Source organism: Lithobates pipiens, unplaced genomic scaffold (genome assembly GCF_037356315.1).
Source record: "Lithobates pipiens isolate NorthernLeopardFrog02 unplaced genomic scaffold, aLitPip1_a1.2 Scaffold_25, whole genome shotgun sequence".
Classification (NCBI taxonomy): Eukaryota; Metazoa; Chordata; class Amphibia; order Anura; family Ranidae; genus Lithobates; species Lithobates pipiens.
The window spans coordinates 170,481,169-170,505,668 of record NW_027507787.1 but is presented as its reverse complement, the minus strand read 5'-3'; the positions used below and the strand labels follow the sequence as shown (position 1 = coordinate 170,505,668).

Below are 24,500 nucleotides of genomic sequence, written 5' to 3'. Positions count from 1 at the left end.
AAAAAGTCCTTTATTAAAAATAAAAAAATATACGATTCCAGCAGTGGTAATCCACTCTTGCTATCCAGCGACAGATGATCATCTCTCCGGGGTCCAACGATAGCTGATCTGATCCAGCGACAGGTGATCTCTCAGTCCAGCGCAACGAATCCATCCACCTTCTGTCTCCACGGAGGAGACACTGCGGGATCCCGGCAGCCTGACTTTTCTTATGAGGGCGGGGCCACCCATCACCTGACCCCGGCCCCCTCTGACACAAGTGGGGAAGCTGGGCTTCCCCAATGACGTATGGGTAACCCTGCCCCCCTCTGATGTAACGCAGGTTTCCGTTACATCAGAGGGGGCGGTGTCACCCACACATCATTGGGGAAGCCTGGCTTCCCCACTTGCGTCAGGGGGGGGCGGGGTCAGGTGACTGGTGCCCCCGCCCTCATAAGAAAAGTCAGGCTGCCGGGATCCCGCAGTGTCTCCTCCATGGAGACAGAAGATGGATGGATTTACTGCGCTGGACTGAGAGATCACCTGTCGCTGGATCAGATCAGCCATCGCTGGACCCGGGAGAGATAATCATCCGTCGCTGGATAGCAAGAGTGGATTACCACTGCTGGAATCGTATATTTTTTTATTTTTAATAAAGGACTTTTTCAAAAGCGTGTTTGTCTTATTTAACGATTTTTTACACTTTTTGTGAAATGGTAGGGGTACTTTTATACCCCCTTACCATTTCAAACAGGGGGGCCAGGATCTGGGGGTCCCCTTTGTTAAAGGGGGCTTCCAGATTCTGATAAGCCCCCGCCCGCAGATCCCCACAACCACTGGCCAGGGTTGTGGGGATAAGGCCCTTGTCCCCATCAACATGGGGACATGGTGCTTTGGGGGGGACCCCAAAGTATCCTCCCAATGTTGAGGGCATGTGGCCTGGTATGGTTCAGGAGGGGAGGCGCTCTCTTTTCCCCTCCCTCTTTTCCTGTGGCCTGCCAGGTTGCGTGCTCGGATAAAGGGTCTGGTATGGATTTTTAGGGGGAACCCCACGTCAATTTTAAATTTGACGGGGGCGTGGCTTGCGCGCGGCCGAGCATGGCAGCTTGAGCTGAGAGCTCCGCACATCATCCGGACGGCAAAGCGACTTCCCGGGCTTCCACACCGGCATCCGCGGCACCGACAGATCCCCCGTGGCTGCCCGCATCACCAGCGACCGAGATGTCCCGCAAACGAGGGCAGGAACCGGGCCCGCGGCGCCTCCAATCGTTCGCTTATCAGCCCCACACAGCCAGGCAAGATGGCGCCGCCGGAGGCACAGCGCGCCATTCACTGTCCTTTCCTGAGCATGCCTTAAACCATCCACCTGAAATGAAGCACAGGATGGACTCAGGAGAACCACCAGACTACGCTCCAGCAACCACAGCTACCCAAAGTCCAGCGAAGTCAAGGATGCGGATGGATACAGCAGGACAGGCCGCAGATACTGTGAGTACAGGCCTACATAATGACACTGCCATTTCCTCCTTACAGTCATCCATCGCTCAGTTCCCTACCCTGGGGCAACCGGTGCTAGACACCACCATGAAGGACATGTTAGTGTCCCTCCAATCATCCCTCATGTCAAATCTTTCCTCCTTGATAAACAAATTTTCACTTGAAATGAAACACATGGATAACAGGGTGACTTTCATAGAGACCAAAGTGGAAGAGTGCACGGAAACGATTAATGATCTGGTCGATGCATATCATGATCAAAAAGATGAATCCCTATGGATGAAATCCAAACTCGCGGACCTTGAGGACCGCTCAAGGCGCAATAATGTTAAGATACGCGGCATCCCGGAATCTGTACAGCCTACAGAACTGCATAATTTCGCTAGCACCCTCTTCTCCAGCTTACTACCAGAACTGTCCCCCATAGAGCTAACGATTGACCGCATCCATAGACTGCCTAAACCACGCCATCTTGAGGCGGATGTCCCTAGAGATGTTCTCCTCAGGGTACACTTTTTCCAAGCCAAGGAACAAATCCTCCTGAAAGCGAGAGAACTGTCTCCCCTACCTGCCCCCTACTCAGATATCCAGCTCTACGCTGACTTGTCGCAATACACGCTACAGATGCGCAGACAACTCCGCTCTATCACTAAGGCCATGAATAACCACAAAATACAGTACAAATGGCGTCACCCGGCCACCATATTGGCCACCTACAATGGCATACCCCACACCATCTCCACCCTGGAAGGGGGCTTGAAACTGCTGCAAGATTGGGGTGTCCTACTGGATCCACCACCGGATACGCGTGATCACACAGGGACCCCAAATCCATTCTCCTTTGGTGCAGGCCGCGGATCCCGCAAGAATAACCGTCGCTGATAATGAACCCGGGTCACTCTCTCAACAACTGCCCGTCCGGAATGGTTTGCGACACAAATCGTATTTGCTGAACTATACCCCCACCCTGACCAGCTGCCCATCAGCGTTTGCTGCTGAATTGGCCACTGGCTGATCTATTGTGCATACTGCACATCTCGGATCTCCATTTTTTTTTTTGTGTTGTTTTATCTTTTTCTTTTTACTCCCCTTTTTTACCCCGCTGGACACGTTTGTCCCACCTTCTATTGTTCTCATCGCCCTGCTCCCCAGTTGCTGATACCACAGCTCACAGACCCATATTTTCAACGCCGCTACCAGGACCAGCAAATAGTGCTTTTGTCAGGCGACATCTGAGGTCTACCCAGACCTTTTCCACAACTACTGCCGACTCCAAACGCCTGAGGGGATACCGATTAGAGCTGAAGTTACTTCTACCACATCCTAGATTTCAGCTAATCTACCAGCGCCCGGGTCCACAGGGCCCCAGGAATCTTCTCCCCTGCCTTTGTCTGACCATTTTTTTTTGTTTATTGATTTTCTCTTTTTTCTTCAACATATATAAGTGCTAGAGACTTCCATCCCTACATACGAATATGGGAATCAACGTCATCTCAATTAATGCAAGGGGTCTCAATCACCCCGCAAAAAGATAGTCTCTATGGTCAACTGCTACGTCCCACAATAGCGACATTATTTGCGTGCAAGAGACACTTCTCTTAAATGCCAACATCGGCTGTACTCACGGGTATTCACATCCTCATACCACAAGAAAAAACGCGGAGTGCTAATAGCGATCAAAGACTCAGTGAATTTCCAACTTGAAACTTGCGAATCTGACCCGGAAGGAAGGTTTTTAATATTGATTGGTTCAATTGACAATGTTATGTATACTTTTGTCTCTGTTTATGCTCCCAACACTGGTCAATTGGCGTTTATCAAAAAAATTGTCCGGAAAGTTAAGAGTATCCACCGAGGCCATATCATCCTCTGTGGAGACTTTAACATGGTGCCTGATGTCGACCTGGATTCAACATCTGGCACCAAGAGACGCCCCTCCCTGCTAGGGAGTTATTTTTCCTCAGTGGATTTGTATGATGTCTGGAGGTGCTGTCACGCGAGTGAGAGAGACTTTACTTTCCTCTCACCGCGTCACAACACTTACTCGAGAATTGATCTATTTTTAGTTGATAAGATATTGTTGCAACGTATAGTTAAATCTGATATACACACCGCCACCTGGTCGGACCATGCTCCAGTGAGCATTAGCATTTCTGACGGCCCCTCCCACCAAAAATCTTTCATATGGAGAGTAAACTACTATTTACTCCGCAATACTAGCTCATGCTCCCATATCAGGGAACGGCTGGCAGAATACTTCTCTATCAATCAGGACGCTGTGTCGGATCCGGTGGTGGTGTGGAACGCTCATAAGGCGGTAATTAGGGGAACCTTTTTGCAATTAGGTGCTAGAGAAAAAAAGGCTAGAGCACAGAAACTGGATGAATTGACTAATGCATTAGCGAAGGCTGAGTCACAGAACAAACTTGCACCCTCTCCTGCCCTCCAAGCACAAATTTTCACCCTGCGCCACGACCTGCGGGCACACCTTGAGAAACAAGAAAAGCTATACAGGTTAATAAAGGCCAGATCATACACCACTGGCAATAAAGCGGGTAAAGCAATGTCTCTTAAAATCAAAGGATATAGAACCAAGACTAAAATCCCCTTTATATTCCACCCTCACTCCCACAGGAAACTTCTTAAACCTCATGACATCGCCAATGCCTTTAGTACGTACTACGGAGATCTATATAACCTTGCTAAAGACCCCTCCACCACACAGCCCTCCCCGGAGAGTATATCATCCTTTCTTGACAAACTACAACTCCCACAAGTATCACCAATCCAACTCGCTGAGCTTAACAGCCCATTCACGATAGAGGAAATTAGACGAGCCATCCATAAACTCCCAGCAGCAAAATCTCCTGGTCCTGACGGTTTCACAGGAGAATATTATAAAATGTTCCAGGACATTTTAGCACCCTTTCTATGTAGTACCTTTAACACAGCTGCCAAATCCGCACAATTTCCCCCTGAAATGCTTAGTGCTCGAATAGTAGCTCTGCCCAAGCTGGGAAAGGAGCCCGACTCCCCTAAAAATTTTCGACCCATATCGCTGCTAAATATTGATATAAAAATGTATGCTAAACTTCTTGCTACCCGATTAGATAACATCCTACCCTCATTGATACACCCAGACCAGTCTGGATTTACGAAAGGCCGCCAGGCATCTGACGCCACTAGACGCATGATAGACCTTCTCCACCATGTCGAACACACCAAAACTCCATCCCTACTCCTGTCTCTCGACGCCGAAAAGGCATTTGATAGGGTGCACTGGGGCTATATCTCATTGACGCTTCGTAAATTCGGACTATCAGGTCCAATCCACGACTACATAATGGCCCTCTACTCAAACCCATCTGCCAGGGTACTTGCCTCAGACACCCTATCAGATCCCTTCGATATCACTAACGGGACAAGACAGGGATGCCCGCTCTCCCCACTAATATTCAACTTAGTTATGGAACCCCTAGCAGAAAGCATTAGAACCAATAGCAACATACAGGGCATCCGCATAGCAGACACTGAACACAAGATTAACCTCTTTGCGGACGATGTCATACTATCAATCACAGACCCAGAAAGATCACTACCAGAGATCCAAAAGACGCTAGCCTGGTTCGGAGAAATATCATATTACAAGGTTAACGACACTAAATCGTATATACTAGATCTAGGAGTAAGTAAGGACACCAGTGATCGACTCAAACTAATCCTCCCTTACAGTTGGGCGAAGCTCAGTATAACGTACCTTGGCATCCAACTTACCCCTAGAACGAAGCTTCTATTTGAAGCAAATTATTTTCCACTTCGAACTAAACTTCACACAGACCTGACCAGGCTGGCATCGGTTGAATTCTCATGGCTGGGTAGACTAGCGGCATTTAAAATGCTTCATCTTCCCCAAATATTGTACTTGTTCAGGACTGTCCCGATTCCCATCCCCGCCAAGTATTTCCAATCTCTACAATCTCTCCTCTTAAAATTTGTTTGGCAAGGCAAAAGACCCCGCTGCGCAGGATCCCAACTGACTAAACATCGTACGGCGGGCGGACTAGGATATATTAATTTCCAAGATTATTACTGGGCTTCCATCCTAACACAAGCTAAAGCATGGTTTTCCAACGCACCATCCCCTACCCTATGGGAATCCATTGAACGATCCTCAGTCCCAGGCAAAGACCTGGTACCCTGGCTAATGGCCCTCCCTTTAGGAGGCAAACATACCCGAACCCTATCCCCCCCAATCCTTGCTACATGCCAAACCTGGTCCAAATTAATAAAACTTTCCTCTGATGATCCCGACTGCTCCACTGTACCTATCCCCATTGAAACACTTCAACATCTGATCGAAGAATCCGATTTTAAACGATGGAAAGGTTTAGGAATAAATCACCTAAATGATCTGGTTAGCGAGAATGACATTACACCTTTTCCTAAACTGTGCGCACAATACCAACTTCCATGCTCTGATATATTTCTATACCTTCGCACTAAACATTGTATTAATTCCCTTAAAAAACGTACCATAACGATTCCCCGCCCAGCTTGGCAGTTCCTTACCTCTTCCTCTAAACTTAGTAAGGGCATATCTCTGTTCTATAAACTGTTTAACCACAAATCGACATTTGTCAAATCGACTCCTCTAATCCGCTGGGAGAAAGATCTAGGCCACTCCTTCACTGCAGAAGAATGGGAAAAAGCAGGTAGATCCGTCTACAAAACCACCAGTTGCTCCACCCTCTGGGAACTAGCATATAAAATAACGTATCGCTGGTACCTGACCCCGGTCAGGATATCCAAATTTGACTCTGCAATTTCTGACCTATGCTGGCGAAATTGTGGAATGAAAGGCAGCTTACTCCATATACTCTGGCACTGTCCAAAAATCTCAGAATACTGGAAAACAGTATACCAACTTATAACTGAGGTGACATTATCTGATGTACCAAAAAAACCTTCTCTTGCCATACTATCTTTATCGCTGAACGGGTTTCCCAACCCAATTAGACACATTATAGCTCACATTTTTCTGGCGGCGAGGCTTAACCTTACCAGGAAATGGAAAGATCCACTTCCCCCCACCCTACAAGAAGTACTTCACACAATACAGACACATTTTACTCACGAATCCACTCTGGCACTAACCCATAAGAGCTCATCACAGACTCTCCTCATGTGGAAACCATGGATAAAATGGACCGAATCACCGAGGTTCTCACAAATCTTTGAATAAGGTCAATAGCATAGAGATATATAGATTCATTAACGGAGCGGGGGGAGGGGGGAACCACCCTACAGGGACACAGAAGTGATCCCTATACGGGGTGTCCAGGTGGGGGTTCCTCCTGCACTTCTCCCATAGAACAACTTCCAACACGTAATGAAAGTCTATGCTGAGCTTCACTGCGAAACTTGAACCGCATCACGTAATTACTAAGCTCCTTGACACAAAAAGGGTAACAAACAGGCGGTAGTCCTCTTTTTTTGTACTTCCTAGGGTAACACCATTAGACCCAGGTAACGGCAATATTGCATATGAGCCATGGTATCTGTTTCTTGGTTACCTACTGTTTGGATGTTATTTTTTTCTATTTTTATTTTTCTTTATATTTGAACAATGGAACTGTTTATGTTACATGTGCTATGAGACAATCATCTCTGTTCACCTTTTGTTTGTAATGAAAATCTTTAATAAAAATCTATTGAGAACATTTTTTTTTTAAATTTGACGCGGGGTTCCCCTTAATATCCATACCAGACCTGAAGGGCCTGGTAATTGAATTTGAGGGAACCCCACGCTTTTTTTTTTTTTTAATCAATGACTTTCAATGAGTGCCCTCTGTATTACTGGAGCCGACAATTCATTATAGCCACGAGTGATTTAAAAAAAAAAGTTTCCTGCAGAAATGACACTTTGTGCAGGGACAGTTCTAAGCACGGGAAACATGTGCCCCTTCACAGGCATACTAGAGACACCCCCCCCCCCCCCCCCGGTACAAAATTTAAAGGAATATTACACTTTTATTGTTTCACTTTAATCATTAAAATCACTGCTCCCAAAGAAAATGTCGTTTTTAAAACTTTTTTTTGCATTGATACATGTCCCCTGGGGCAGGACCCAGGTCCCCAAACACTTTTTAGGACAGAAACTTGCATATTAGCCTTTAAAATTAGCACTTTAGATTTTGAACGTTCGAGTCCCATAGACTTTAAAGCGGAGGTCCACCCTAAAATGGACCTCCGCTCATCGGAATCCCCCCCCCTCCGGCGCCACAATCGGCACCTTTCAGGGGGGAGGGGGGTGCAGTTACCTGGATAATCCAGGTAACTGCACCCACTTCCGGGCTAGCTCTCTGCGGAAAGGGGCGTACGTTACGCCCCTTTCCGCAAGCGCCCGCCCCCTTCAGCAAGTGCCCCGCTGCCTGCTGGGAAACACACAGCTCCCAGAGGCAGCGGGGACCGTCCGGATTGCGCCGCGCGGCTCGCGCATGCGCAGTAGGGAACCGGGAAATGAAGCCGAAAGGCTCCATTTCCTGATTCCCATACCCAAGATGGCGGCGGCAGGACCCGCCAGACGAGCGAGCGATCGGCTTCGGGTGCCGACATCGCGGGCGCGCTGGACAGGTAAGTGTCACTATTTAAAAGTCAGCAGCTGCAGTATTTGTAGCTGCTGGCTTTTAAAAAAAAAAAAAAACGCGGAGTTCCGGTGGATTCCCGCTTTAATAGGGTTCTAAAGTTCACACAAAGTTTAGGTCTGTTCGCAGTTTCTGGTGCGAACCAAACTGGGGGGTGTTTGGCTCATCCTTAATCCTGAAATTTTCAGGGTATCATGCACAGCTGTGATAAGTGCTCCAACGAGCGCTTTATCGTGCACGGACCCGGACGGGGAAACATCCTCACTGTCGGAACGGTCCTGGTCAGCGTCATCTGAAAACGACAGAACAGGGGTCACCAGCCTCAGTAGGGCCCAAGTTTTCATCAGAGCTCTCCCCGGAGGGGCCAGGGGCGGTTTTTTTTAACCACCTTTGCGCTCACGCACCGCCGCCATCTTGGCAATGAACGTATTAAGGACCGCTGACAAAGTCCACAGGCACTGCCTGCAGGCGAACCGGTTGCAATTGCCTGGATTTCGGGGGAAGAAACACCAGTTTCTGAAGCCATGCTGACCCTACCCTGTCTGCCACCTGTTGGGGACTTAGGACAGTGATAGTCCTACTCTAACTGCTGCAGGCTGAGGGGCCCCCACCGCAGGACTCACCACCCTGACCGAGTTCTGCGCTTTCCAGCTAGGTGTGCCTGTGTCCTGTGTCCGCTCCCAGATGCTTATGAGAGAAAACCACACCCCACTGTACAGCGCAGAAGATGAAAAACGTGTCCAAGCTTCAACAAAATGGCCACCGAGGGTCCAGTATAATTGACATAATCACAGGGAAAATGGCCACCGGACTACAGTAAAATGGAGTCAGCATGCTGCTCCCTGGTCACACCAAAAATGGCCGCCGAACACTGTATGCAATGAGGGACAGAGAAAATGGTGGTAAACAGCGCTACAGCGATCAGCAGACAGAGCCTCCAGACACCCAGGGGAGAGACCTACAGACATCCAGGGCACAGCTACCCAACGCAATCCCCCCCTCCCAAGTTAGAGCCCCTGTATATGGCGCACACACTGCTCAGCAGCCCATGCAGCATCCCCCACAGGGGGGGGGGGGGGGGGAGGAAAGATAGGGACAGGGAGAGAAGAGAGGGAGGTGAGGGACCCCCGAATCGACCTCCCAGGGAATGCCCAGCTGCTCAGCCCCACCAAGGCAGAGAGAGCTGTACTTATCAGTCCTGACGAGCTGGGGAACATTCCATCACAGACGCACTCTCCGATCAGTACTGGGTGGCTGCTGGTCTCGCACATAGACATCAGTAGGCTAGTCATGTGTGCCCCGGGGCATTACGCCCACCGGCCGCCCCTGGAGCTGGAGGGCATGTCGTAGCCGACCCAGCGCAGAGCTCTGGTCTGCACAAGCTTGCTGGCCAGGCTGGGGAGACTACAAGGGTAAGGGTATCCAGCCTGTCACCCAGCCAGCTGTTCACAGGATCTTTAATCTTGCGCAAAAGGCAAACTTCTGCAGAAAAAAATCCACCGACCAATGGGCCCGCAGGGTTCCTAGATCCTTCTTCACTAGGCAGAAAAAACGTAAGCTCCAGGAGGCAGGCTGGGGGGTTGTTACCCAAGGGACCGCCCCTTGGGCGGAACTAGAAAGTTCAAGTTTTGTTATAACATATTAACATGTTACGCCACGTTCAGGAGAGGACTAGGCAGAACAACCTGATGGTCTAAGAAAGGAGCTGTGTTAGTCGCTGAACGTAAGAGAAAAAACGGATTCCCAAACTTCTCTTTTAAAGCCAGTATAGCTACAAGCATACAGACTAAGACTGGGATGTCATTAAAGTTCATGAGTGAGTAAAGGCAGGTGTCCCACTTTTGGCAATATATAGTATAGATGGGAAAATAAAAGGGCCCTAGCATTGTCCAGTATCTTTAGGGCTCATCCACACCAGGTGCATTGAGTGGTCTTGATCAGCATTGAAAAGAAAAAAAGGTAAACCGCGTGCTGCAACAAGGCATTGCACTGGCATGACAAAATTAGAGAGCATACCGCATTCAGGACTCCATAGGGTTTATTTACACTTGCCAGTAAGGGGGTGGTGAAAACGCTGAGCCACATTTATATTATCCCCCAACTGCTCCCTCTTAAGCTGCAAAAGCAGTGGCTGGGGGTGTAAACATGCTGAGGCCATGATTCTTTCTTCATGGCAGGAGCAGAAATTATATCCTGCCTTATTGACCTGCACCCATGATCTACCGATTATGGGTGCTATGCTTTACAGGCTCCCAAGATAGAAAAAAAAATGCACTTATTTTACGAAAGTTTAAACTATCCTTCAATGTAAACAAAATCTGTGGATAATGGCCCCAATAGCGGCAGGTCTTTGTGTTTGGACAGCCATAGTTTTCCTTATTTAATGTTTTGGTGAAGCAGCTGCCTATGGCTAGCCCTCAAGAAACCTATCAGCATCTACCCTTCAACCAAAGCAGGGCATCTCTATGATCCAAGGTCAATAACAAATTAGCGCTAGTAAAAAAGGCTGTAGTGTGCAGACCATTAAATACAGGAAATCTTGTGGACGGGGGGGGGGGGCACCTGACCCCGCATGCGGGGTACCTCTCCACTTGTGTAAACATTCACCAATGCATGGGATCAGGCGGGGCCATGTTCATGTGAAAGTCAACATTAAGATGAGCCATACACTGTATGCAGTATTGCAATATACAGAGTCCCTCTGAAACATTCTGTCCCATGTTGCTACACACCTTTGCTCCATGAATGTTGCATTTTGGAGGAACACTGCTGAGCCTATGCACTCTTCAGTCCAGCGTACCTCTGTCACCTCACTCCGCGACAGAACGGGATCCCACCGTACACTAGCGGACCTCATGAGTCTCCTTCAGCTCTCCTGAACCATGTGGCCGAATGTGTGGGGTTTCCGTACCATGGGTTTGGTCCCAATTGCTTTAGGGAACTGACCCCTAGGGAGAGAGTCCGAGCACCAACCCCCTTGGTACCAGAGGACCCCTCACTCATGCCGGGTATTACTCCTAGCTGGCTGCGGTTCCTTCTCAGCAACTATTCTTCTACTCAACTCTCCTGCTGCATTACCCTTTATGCTGGCCTTTAGCCTGTACCTAGTGTGTGCTGTAGAGGCCTTATTCTACCGATATGCCACCATTTACCACCACGCACCCCTTAAATATCTTCAGACCAGGCTCATAAACAGACAAAGCCTTACTTGAAGGACACAACAGTTGTATCCATAAACATGCAAGTCCCTAACAGATGATCCCTCAGCTGCCCAGGAATCCCTTTGTAGGTGGAAGTGCATAGCAGGTAGGTTCCTTAGGGCAGTGAGGATCAATGGTTACATTTTATGGGACCCTCTAATTTCTTGCCATAAGATCCTTCCCTGCCCAATTTATATGCTAAATAGGGTGCAAGCCTAAGAATCCCTACAGTCTTAACCTATCCACACCTGGGCAGCCCATAATCCCTATCCCTATCCCTACCATGTAGGCACTTGCCTACAAACTGGTTTCACTTTGCCAATCATGGTTACACATTACAATGGTCAGCTAAGGGTCAGTTGGCTTTACAAATATTCTCACCTTAAGATTTTGGTAGCTGTCACCTTCAGAGTTGCTGCTGACAGGTAAATAGTAGTTCCCTTTGAAGAAGACCAGTTTGTTTGGATCTAGACACTGGGGCTCTGGATCCTCCACATCTAAACCACCGACATTGTAGCCCCCATAGTAGCCATAGCCATGTACCTGTTACATAGACATCACATTAGGCTACAGACACAGGATCTAGTCAACCTTATGCTTAACATTTTTAAAAGGTTAACTTATAGCAAAATTTAAGTTTTATGTGGTTGCTGGAATGATTGCTGATATTCCTGCCAGGAGGTTCTATTTTCACCCAGCTGCCATCAAAGTTAAATGAAGGTGTCATTCTTACATGGTGAATTACCCATAATTTAGAAGAAACAGATCACTGGGAAAACCAGTGGTGAGAGACTGACCCTTGAAGTTTCATCATGGAGGGGCAAGAACACGAAGGTTTATGGAAGCAGATACATTCATTAGGGGAACAAAGATGGGAAATCTTGATATTTGAGTATTTGGAACGCATAAGAACCAGCACCTGATTTAAACGAATAGGTTCTACCGATAACTTATACTTTCGGTGGACTAACCTTGCAACCCCATAGTAAAGCAGTTTTTTTACTTTTAGACCCCTTTCACACTGGGGCGTTTTTCAGGCGTTTTTCATGCGCTTTAGCGTTAAAAAAAGCACCTGAAAGAAGCTGCAACTGCAATCCCAATGTAAAAGCCCGAGTGCTTTCACACCGAGGCGCTGCGCTGGCAGGGCGTCAAAAAAAAATCCTGCAAGCAGCTTCTTTGCAGCGCTTTTGGATCGGTGAGTACAACGCTCCTAAAGCGCCCCTTCCTATTGAAATCAATGGGAAGCGCCTGAAAAACGCTATTGGCAGCGTTTTGTGGGCACTTTTAACCCTTTATTTGACCACTAGCAGGGGTTAAAAGCGCCCCAATAGCGCTTGAAAAACGCTGGTAAAGTGCTGCTAGTTTAAGCGGCGCTTTACAAGTGTTTTTCGGGCGCTGACATTGTGAAAGGGCTCTTAAAGCAATTGGGCCTTCACATTGGGACTGCAGATGAGGCTTCTTTCAAGCGCTTTACAGGCGCTTTTTTTAACGCTAAAGCGCCTGAAAAATGCCCGAAAAAAGCCCCAGTGTGAAAGGGGTCTAAGGATCTTTATTGGCCCATTGCTTGTATTATTCATGGAAGCAAAAAAATATTATATTTTCAGTTACGTTAACTGACAGTTTAACTCCATTGGTGAGATCTCTTCTAGAGGTACCCAGTGTGTACATCTGCTGTGGCTTTACAAAGGGTTCCCATCATCTTTTCTAGGTTAATGTTATCTTATGTAGACTCCAGTAAGATGAGCTGCAATGCTCAAAGTTGGGCAGGAAAATAATAATATCTGGAACATGTGAAGGTGGGTGGGAACACTAAAAACTTCAGGATAGACAGGAACAAAGTTGGGAATTATGGCCGGGACATTATGTTTTTGGAGTATTTAAGATGCACAAGGACCCAGGGACGGACTTAAAATTTTATTGGGGTCCTCAAAAATGTTGGGCAGGGGGCCTGGCTTTTTTTTTTAAAGCATAAAAGTGTATTTCAGCTTACCAGTCATTAAATGCATTTTAGGCCTTTTCCTTATTTTCACCTGGTGATTCTGCTAGTAAGTCAGAAAAAAAAAGTTCAACAGGCCAAGCTGTCAAGCAAAGTGGCACTTAGAGGGTTGGGACAAACCATTTAACACTGGCAGGGGTAAAGGCAAAAAAAAAAAAAAAATAGGAGGAAAAAATGTGTCCCTGTAAATGTTTAAAAATAGTGTTGCCTAGAGTTGCGCTTTGAGTCGCTCACATCTGTAAAGTCCATCTAACACAACCCTCTGCTGTCCAAAGGTGTCTGTTGCTCCTCCATAGGTAGAGGAAATAGCCTAAGACAGGAAGTGTGTTACTGGGAGGATCAACAGGTGAAAATGAAGGAAAAAGAAGCCTAATGCAACCACCACATCTAAATTTTGGTGATCTGCAATACATAAAATGTTTGCTTTTGGGTTTAGATACGCTTTAATGACATTCCTAGAATACATATATGGGGCACTTTGTTTAATCCACCAAAAGATTGGAAATTATGTTTAGTCATTCTTCTGATACAGTCATCAATGCAATATCGTAAAAGTAACTTGGAGACAGCAACAACATATGTAAACTATTTGTAGTGGACCTAAACCACCGCTAATTGTCAGCATACAATAGTAACCCAATACAGTTCCATACAAAATACGTATACAGTGGGTTTAGAAAAGAATCACCCCCTTTAACCTGAAATGAAGACAGACAGTTCTTTGTGTCCAGCAGCATTTACTAATGCAACTTATAACATCCAAGTAAAAGATAACGCCAACAGGTCAGAAAAAAAAAATGCAAAAAAAAAAGAATCTCAGAGTTGGAAAAAGGATCACCACGTGCACCCCTCCCTTATGTCAGTATTTTGTTGAATAATTTTTCTTAAATTCCAGCCTTTAGTCTGTTGGGATATATCTTTACTAACTTTTCAATGTTTGCCCACTCATCTTTGCAGAACTGCTCAGTTAAATTTGATGGTGACCGTTTGTACACTGCAGTCTTCAAGTCATTCCCCATTTTTTCCAAAAGGATTTAAATCTGGGTTCTGAGTAGGCCATGCAAGCACAGTCATCTTTCTCCTTCAACCACTGTGCTAATTTTTGCTGTGTGCAAAGGTCATTGTCATATTGGAAGGTAAACCTTCTTCCCATTGACAAATTTCTGACAGAGGGCAGCAGACTTTCCTTAAGCATCTGATGGTATTTTGCCCCATCCATTTTCCTGACAAGTGCTCCAGTCCCTGCCGAAGAGAAACACCCCCATAACAGGATATTAACACCTCCATGTTTTACTGTAGGAATGATGTTAAGCTGTATTGGATTTCCACCAGATCGATCGTTTTTGGTGTTGAAGCCAAATAATTCTATTTTAGCCTCTTGACCACAACACTTTTTCCATGTGGCCTCAATCCTATTTTACCCGAATATAAAATATGAAGTAGTAGCCTCATTCACTACCACTGGAATTACTAATTTAGCAGCTGAAATTTATATTTAAAATTCACCCAGCCTCCTCCAATTAAACTAGCAGTGATCCGATCATCCATAACTTACACGTTCAGGTGAAAACTGCTCGTAGCTGTTAAGTAATAAGAGGCTGGAGTCAATCACTCGGAGCCCACAAATGGATTCTGGACTGGCTGAGAGTATAACTTCGACAGTGGATCCCGGCATTCCCTTTTCTGCTGAGAAAGCCATGTCAACCTACGTGGCAAGAGCACAAAGTTACAAAAAAAAAAAAAGTTAGATGGTTTTAATTTAACAAAATAACAAAAACTCAGTAATCAACTTTGTGTAGCACTAACAAAGGTTAATACAAAATGGAATACAATTTTAAAACGGAAAAAAAAAAAAGAAGTGTATACAACTTGTAACACATTCTAAATCATAAAATATCAATCATGCAAATACACCAATCAAAAGTCCTTAGGTTCCAAAAAACAAAAAAAGTAACAATCCACCATGTGAAAAAAAAACTCTTCAATGTAGAAGAGTGTTCATGTGTTTTACTCCAGTCCTTGTGTTCCAAAAGTGCAAATGTAGTAACCCATCACATTTGTGCACAATTGTTTGACTAATTTTAAAATCCTCATAAACCTCAAATTGTAGCACATTTTTAGAGGTTTAAAGGGTTTTATTACATTTTGTATGAGTAGTTTTGTCATTAGCACTGCACAAAGTTAGATCGAGTTTTGTAGACACGTGCATGATGAGAAAAAAAAAATGTTTGTCTAGTTATTCACTTTTGTTCAAATTTGGTTGATTCATTCAATTAGTAGTCAGAATTTGTTTTAGGTCTTAGAATTTAAATTTACAGTTTTTTTCAATTCGAAATATTTGAATCGATAAATTTCTAATCTAAAATAAGATTTTTTGTTTCGATTCCAATGCAGCAAAGTGAAAAAAAACAAATATGAGAATGACTCTTAAAAATCACACTTGGCTTAACAAAAACAGCATTATTTTCAAATTGTACACTAATAGCACACAGTTGATTTCAGAAATACACTTAGTTTGAATTTAAATCCGATGTAAAAGTTAATTCAAATTTCAATCCGAAGTTCAGAAATTGGGACAAAATTTTGTTCCGTTATTCGGGAAAAAAATAATTTTATACTGCAATTCGGGTATTTGGACATATTCAAATCTGAGAATGAAAAATTATATTGTTTATGCGGAATACTACAGTAATACATACATACTGTATTTTTTTAATTACACACTTTTAATAGATCAGTTAATATATTATTGGCACTGATCGAATATAAGCATCAATATCAATATAAAACTTTCTATAAATTGTTAATTTGTTGTTTTTATTTTATACTACTATTTTTTTTTTAAATCAAGAGTAAAAAAATGATCCTAAAGCAACAATTCTAAAGCTACAGCAAGTAAATTTAGGTGAGGTTCCACCCACCCTGCACTTCACCTTTTTTATAGTGACCAATAAAGAAGAGGTGGTGCAGGAGTAGGAAAACAGTTGCTATGGGCCCAGCAAAGACTGTAAAAGGAGATAAAGCAAAAAAAAAATTAAACAGCCACATTACTTTGTTTTTGAAGCACTTCTCTATGCTCAGTGTGAGTGTCTCAACAATCAGCTCTCCATTCAAGATGCAGTATATAACCAGGTTGCCATTGGGTGCCATGTCCACAGTCACAGGGAGGTTGATGTTAATCGAGCCATTCCTTGCTGTAAGAAGAAATTACATTATACATCAATATATTACACTGGCTAGCATGGAGATAAAGGACACCGCATCAAATAGAGACTACATATTTGATATTATAACACATTACGGAAAATGCAGTGCGTGTGCACGAATTTCTTCATATTTACAAAATACTTTGGGATTCTGAAGGTGCTACATATCACACAAGAGTAGAGTATAATGTCAACTTTTATTAAGTGATAATGTAAACCTATCAGTGCCCGTCAATGTCACCTCATCAGTGCAACCTCATCGGTGCCTATCAGTGAAGGAGAAAACACATTTACAAAGTTTTGAAACTGAAAAAAAAACTAAAAAAAAAAAAAACTTCAGTCTTTTTTTATTTGTTTAGCAAAAAATAAAAACCGTAGAGGTGATCAAATACCACCAAAAGAAAGCTCTATTTATGGGAAAAAAAATTATAAAAATTGTATTTGGGTACAGTGTAGCATGACCACACAATTGTCATTCAAAATGCGACAGCGCTGAAAGCTCAAAATTGGTCTGGGCAGGAAGGCGTTTAGTGCCCTGTATTGAAGTGGTTAAAATTTATTTAGCAAAAATAAAAAACCCAGTGGTGATTAAATACCACCAAATAGAAATTTTACACATCCTACTCACCAGACTGATCAGACACCAATGACAGATGTCAGATAGGCAGAGATGTGTATAAAGATATATTCACCAATGCAAGTGACCCTCGCCGATAATATAGCCAAATGAAGATGAGGATCATAACTCAAGGAAAGAACTCCACAGTGCAACTTGTGGCCAGTTTATTTATATAAAAAAGTAGTAACTTGCGTATTAATATCCTTTAAAAAGTGCATAAAAACGAAGCATGCATGCTAGATCACGTTCCACCTGCGCTCCAATACAAAGGCAGGATTGACGCTTCACGCAACTAAATGCGTTTCATCAGCATCATCTGACGTCATCAGGATCACATGACCCTCCAATGATGTCAGGCTTTGCTGATGAAACACATCAGTTGCATAGTGTGCAATACGTCACTTCTGTCTTTGTACTGGAGCTCAGGTGGAACACGATCTGGCGTGCCTGCTTTGTTTTATGCACTTTTTAAAGAATATTGATATGCAAGTTACTCTTTTTTATATAAGCAGTATTCTTTTGGAAAAGAGGGAGCGCTTTACATATGTTTTTTTACTCTGGTGAGTAGAATGTTTGCCTAAACTGGTGGAAGACGGCAAATTTTTCTCCACTGAATTTGTCTACCTCACTGTGCACATGATTGAAGATCCGTTGGTGGTGGTTTATGGACGTTATTGTTTATTTTGTTATGTTAATTGTTATTTTTGTCACATGTAAATGAGAGTGTATGAATTTATTCATTTCACTTTGACCATTGGTTATACTACGGGCTGCTCTTTACTGAAAATTATATTTAATTATACATTATATTCATTCATTGATTGATCCAGGGTGCACGGCTCATAGGTTTCACCTTTTTTGTTAGAAATTTTACACATGCTACAGTATATAGATATTTTATTTTTATTTTTCAGTCAGGATGAAATTCTGTAGGAATACAATTCAATCAATCACAAATTCAAATAGGAATCCGATGGAAGGAATCTCACCAAAGACAAAACGGCATTGGATGCGTTAGCCCTTGTACACGGTCTGAAATTCCGATGGAAAATGTCCAGACCGTGTTGTCGGATAATCCAACCGTGTGTGGGCTCCATCTGACTTTTTCCGTCGGAATGTCCGACCAAAGTTTGAGAGCTGGATATAAAATTTTCCGACAACATGATCCGATCGGACAAAGTGCCACACATGCTCAGATCAAATTACAAGACCAAAGCTATTGGCTACTAGCCTGAATGTAGGCCCGCCGTAACAAAACAAAATCAGTTGGTCGGAAATGTCGGACCGCGTGTACAAGGGCTAAAAAGAATGCTTCCAAGCATCACCCACAGGAAGTATTATTCTTCAGTAACACCCTGTGCGGTTTTGGTTTTCTTCTCATTTCAGTATTCTCCCAATGAAGCCAGTGATTAGTGAAATATGTTGAGATGAATCAACTACATGAATGAGAAAATTTCTGACTTGCTGCTGTGATCTGACTGATCTTAGATGGCATCTACGCTCATTCTTTATGTTCCCACCCTCTTGCTTATTACATGCAACTATGGCCTATGGGATTTGTAGTGTGCATGGAGCAGTGTACATGACCACAACTAATGTGCACTGCTCATTCCAATCAGGCAATCAAGTAGAAAAAATTTGGAATTATATTATTAATTTCATGAAAAACTGATTACAGGGACACTAGGTAGTGGGTACGTTATATATTTTTTGGTATAATTTTAAGATTTACAACATACATAAAATACTTACAGTTGGTCAAATCAACATCTTGCTCACCATTGAAAACAATTTCTGATCTTGACAGGACCTAAAAAAAAAAAAAAAAAAAAAAATGGAGGGGGGGGGGGGGGGAGAGAGAAGGAGACATTAAACCTGTAATCAATAACAAAAAAATATAAATGTATAACGATAAAAGAATTCAAAGGTGGTCCGATGCCGTCTTATCTGTGGAGAGACCCAGCAACTGGAGAAGCAACCAGGGGAGGACTCTTCGGGAGAAGGCCACGCATAAGGCTGGCTTCTCAGAAAGAGCCTGGAGGCTCAGTTGAAAGACACCAAGTGAATCTACACTCATACGGTATCGCCGGACCAGCTGCAAGATACTGGTACTGTATGATAGCACTTTAAATTTATCTACATCTCTCAGTTACATCCAAATCTGTGGCAGAGACTTTGTTCACGTGTTCTACATCCAAGTCTGTGGCAGAGACTTTGCTTCATTTAAACACTATCGGCTGCTAGGCCTAGTGAGATGAGGTATAACCGGTAGCTGTGAGAATCCAGTTGTGAGCAGTAATTCTCTGGATTTCTATAGTGAGACTTCCTATGTTTTGCAGTTCCAAGAGTATCTGAACTTCCTACCCAACCCTCTATCCTTCATTGAGAGACGGTCTACTTTTTCTCAAATAAATATTCCAAAAGTGGATCCAGTGTCAGTTTCTGCAGTTCTTTGGGCCATCTACCTCGGGAAACCCCTAGACTTACATAAGGTCAAGAAGGTACCGGTAAGCCCAATCAAACCAGTCGCTCCTTTGGGGGTCAGTGCTACACATTAGGCCTGAAAATTAGTTAAACCCTCCCAAATATTGCATGTGTTTTAAAAGCAGAGTGACTTTTTTCAGGGCACACAATATTAGGACAATGATTTATCAAGTCCAACTTTTCAAAAAAGAAAAAAAAATCTTTAATTACATTTTTTTTTGTAAATGCAAAAGATGAGGTTGTACCGAGTAAAAGCGATACCAGACATGTTAAGCCTTAAAAGCAGAACTTTATCCATAACAACTTGACAAAAGATTCTTTAGCAAGAAACATACACTCTACATTAATAATGCTGCCAAAATTAGTTTGTGGTGTAAATTGCCCCCAGCATTTCTCCTGTTTCTTGCTAGAGGCAGCCATTTTGCTGAAGCCCAAATCCCCTGAACAGCAAGTCATGAAGCAGAACTAAATCCATTGTCTTAAAGTGCAACTTTAGACAGAATTAAGTCTTGCTAGCTTGTTTTCAGGTATAACTATTTATTTAAAAAAATAAAGTGCCTATACTGTTTAAAATCCAGTAATATGCAGTCTCACCCTGCTCTGCACATGCTCAGTTGCTCTCTATTGTTAGACACTTCTGAGTTTGTGGCCAATCTGTTTGCAGCATTATGCCCCGTACACACGGTCAGATTTTAAGATGGAAAATGTTCGCTGGGAGCTTGTTGTCGGAAATTGTGTAGGCTCCAGCGGACATTTTCCATCGGAATTTCCGACAAAATTTGAGATCAGGATCTCAAATTTTCCAACAAAATCCGTTGTTGGAAATTCTGATGGTGTGTACACAATTCCGACGCACAAAGTTCCATGCATGCTCGGAATCAAGCAGAAGAGCTGCACTGGCTATTGAACTTCAGTTTTCTCAGCTCTTTGTACGTCACCATATTCTTGATGTTCGGAATTGCCAACAAGATTTGTTTGACCGTGTGGGTACGCAAGACAAGTTTGAGCCAACATCCGTCAGAAAACAAAAAAAAAAAAATGGATTTTGTGGTCGGAAAATCCTATCTTGTGTACAGGGCATTAAAGTAGAATTTAACCCTCCTATCTTTAACAGCCAAGGAAGCTGCTTCTGTTAGATTTGCCATGATGCTGCACATTTGATCAGATATGACACTAGTCATTTGATGATTTGACAGTTTGGTTAAGGACAACAAATTGACAGCAATCCTGGCATTACAGGAATTTAACTTTTTTTAAATAGTTAAGTCGATGGTTTTATATCTGCTTTATAAAATGTACTGCTGTTCAGGGGCTCTGGGCTTCAGCAAAATGGCTACCACCAGCAAGAAGAAACAGGAACAATGCTGGAGGCAATTTACAGCACACAATTTTGTGGAATGTATGTTCCTTGCCAAAGAACATGATTTTTTTTATCACGTTATTCTGGGTAAAATTCCACTTTAATAAAGTTTATGGATGTTGGTGGTTAATTTAAGGGGGGTGAGGAGGGCAGCTTCAACAAAAAAAAAAAAAAAACTAGTTTAACATGTGCAGTTTTCAGAAAAGGTTAAACAGTTGTGAAATCTGTACAATAGCACAAACAAACATTGTTGCAAATTTCCAAATTATAACAAAACTAAGGGGTTAATTTCCTGTTCTCAGCATACTCACTAGATAATAGAATGTGACTGTATTTGCTCTTTCGGCACCGTCTTGGTTCATGGTATACTGTGTCTCAATATTGTAGTTCTGTCCACAGCTCAACTCTTTTGTGGGGCGTTTCGCCTGCAGAAAACTACCCGATCGGGAGTAAAAACGGTAAACAGTGCGTTCAGATGATGGATAGTCTGTGTCCCTCCATTCGGCATAGTAACACTGGTCAGGGTTCTTATAACTGACCTGTAGAAGCAGAAATAAGGTTTAGAACCCGCAAGAAAAAAATAAAATGGCATAGCCAACATTTGCACATCACGGTACAACGTTCAAACTTTTTTGGTTAAAGCAGGGGTCTCCAAACTTTCAAAGGGCCAGTTTACTGTCCTTCAGGCTTTAGGGGGGCCAGACTAAAGAAATGTAGCAGAACTTTGGCCTAAATTCATGAGAATTTAAATTTTGCAAACGGTAACAAAGAAACTTACATTTTTTTTATTTGGCCTTCAGCAAAAAATAAACCCAATGGTTATTAAACACCAAAAGACAGCACCATTTGCGTGAACAAAATGATAATGACCATGCAATTGTCATTCAAAGTGACAGTGCTGGAAATTGGCCTAGGCAGGAAAGAGGTAAAAGTGCCTGGTATTGAAGTAGTTAAACTTCAGCTTTAAGTTTAAGATCAGGTGACAAAGGGAAGGAGTTACATTTTAGGCTCCATGCACACTAGTCATTTTTTTTTTAGATGCTTAAAAAAAAAAAAAAAAAAAAAAAAAAAAAAAAAAAAGCAGTATGAAGATTGCTGATGTGCCCATTTGTATTAATAATCGTTTAGGATTTTTTTTTTTTTTTACAGGAAAAAAAACAAACTGTTAGGAGCGTTTACTGTAGTTTTTAGACAATTGCGTTGATAGGCTTTTTTTTTTTAAGGCAAAAAAATTTGTTCAATCGCCAAAGTTTCCGATGTGCCAAATGACACATTTGGCACGTCGGAGACACGGTAACATGTGTTTTGTTTATAGGAGTTTTTCATTTTAGCCCATTTAAAAAAAAACAAAAACACATTTTTTGTTTTTTAGAAACTCTAAATGCAAATGCTGCAAAACACTGCTAAACACATAAACGCGGAAAAACTGACATTTTAAACGTGGGTTACTATTTATCAAGTTAAATCATTCAGGAAAGGTTGTAAAAACATCCCGTCACACCAAAGTCCAACCATCAAGAACGCGGTGATGTACAACGGGACTAGAAAAAGGAAGTTCAATAGCCAGTAGCCAATAGCTTCCATCTCGTACTTTATTCAGAGAACGTGTCCTTTTTGGTATGTTGGAACAGCATACAGGCGAGCGGTTTTCCCGATAGGAATTGGTTCAGTCGGAAAAAGTTAGAACATGTTCTCTTTCTAGGTCAGTCAGAATTTGCCGTAAAAAGTCTGAGGGGGCATACACACGATTGGAATATACAATGAAAAGCTCCCGTCGGACTCATGTGTAGACGGCATAACACTTACCGGCAACGTATCTTGACCTAGACTGACAAGGCCCAGGGCAGCAAAAAAAGGGGGGGACTGGTGGAATGGGGAGGGTGTCCAGTGAACTTACACTTTAATGTCATGCTGAGAGGCAAGGACGCCAGAGGTGCAGAGGGGCTGTGCTGTGTAGACAGTGGGTGATCCTCACTGCTCCCTACCTGGGACCCCCTCCATCAGTCCTCCTTATCTGACATTGACACCGCTGACATGGATCTCAGGGGGTGCCTTTCTGGATGACCCGGGATGTGTCCCCTTATTGAAGAAGAATGTAGGGTGCCTGGCTCAGGGATGTGTTGCCATACTACACATGTTCTCCACCTAGGAGGAATAGCACTCTGTGACCGACCCCTCTCTCCTAGATCTTCCAGCCTGTTGGGATCTTCCAGGACTGGGAGTGATGGGAAAGCTCTGATCCCTCTATCATCCTGGAGAATAATATAGGGAGGATTCAGCACACCTGCAGCCTTCCCCACACCAACCATGGCTGCAGCTATAGCCATCTCCCTCATCCGACAGAAGAGACAGACCAGGGAATCCAACAGTGACCGGGTGGGTTCTTTCAAGAGACGCAGTAGCTCCAACAAGGACAACTGGGCCCTGTGCGAGAGGCATGTTTAGGGGTGTTCATTAAGGTTCTCTTCTGGGGGGGGGGGGGGAAGAAGTTGGTCCGGGGAAAAACCAGGTCAATGCGTAACAGCTACTCACACTACATACATCCTCCATCCCCATTCATTCCTCTATCCATGAATCTGTCCATCTTTCCATTCATTCACCCTGCTTCAACCCATTCATCCCTCTATTAATCCATCCCTTTCTGATGACCACACATACAATTAGTCTGTACAATCTTCAAAAAAGCTGACCCAAAAAAATAAAAAATCATATTGGGCATTCCCCTTTAGATTTATAAAAAAAACATGTAATGGGACATGGTCTTAAAGTGAATGTGAGACAATGTCCAAACAAACAATTGTTGGTTAAACAACTGAAATGTGATGAATAAGTGCAATCTTCCGTCGCCAATGAGTGCTGAACACCATAAGAAATACACGCTTACCGGAAGGCAAGCAACAATAGCTTGCGGCTAAACACCCAGCCAGGGATTTTATCTTAGGATATCCTGGGCAAGCAGCTCAGAGGGCGTCTAACACAGGAACACAATGTGACCAATAGACCAATAATAGGATGTTACAGGGACTCTCGAATGTATGCCAGTTGTCACCCAGAAACAGAAAAAAGGGAACTTTCCATGGTGTAATCAGGCTCGGATTTACTCCCTTTGCCATCCCAAGGCCGGGTCCTTTAATGCTGCTCCCCCCCCCCCCACACACACCCCCCACCATTCTCGTCCTTTATCGATGACCGCTACAATAGATCAATTAAAAACATCTCCACACACCAGAACACTGAAAATAACTGGCTTTGTACAGACTAAAAATACTGTAATGTAATGCAAATGCCTTTTAAAGATTATAGCAGTAAGAAACTCCCTACAATTTTTTTAGTTCTAACTTTTCTTTTGGCAAACTCACTGATAATATCAATGACAAGTAAAACTAAACTGTTCAGTCTTTCTTGACCCAAAGATGAAAGAATGCTGCCACTGTGCCCATCAAACTCCGCACACGCAGCCAGTGTGCCCATCAAATTTTAAAACTTTCTACTTTTCCAGTTCTGCACATGGGGTG

General features: G+C 43.5%; 1 protein-coding gene across 1 annotated transcript in view; it reads right to left on the bottom strand.

Moving 5' to 3' along the window:
• LOC143929796 (ovostatin-like) overlaps nt 1-24,500 on the bottom strand; it is a 201,808-nt gene that overhangs the window by 117,855 nt on the left and 59,453 nt on the right. Inside the window, exons 12-16 of the mRNA XM_077453773.1 lie at nt 21,297-21,524; nt 18,894-18,951; nt 16,368-16,510; nt 14,872-15,021; nt 11,702-11,863 (exon numbers count right to left, since the gene is read on the bottom strand). Of these exons, the coding sequence (XP_077309899.1) occupies nt 11,702-11,863; nt 14,872-15,021; nt 16,368-16,510; nt 18,894-18,951; nt 21,297-21,524 (741 nt within the window). The remainder of the gene's footprint in view (nt 1-11,701; nt 11,864-14,871; nt 15,022-16,367; nt 16,511-18,893; nt 18,952-21,296; nt 21,525-24,500) is intronic.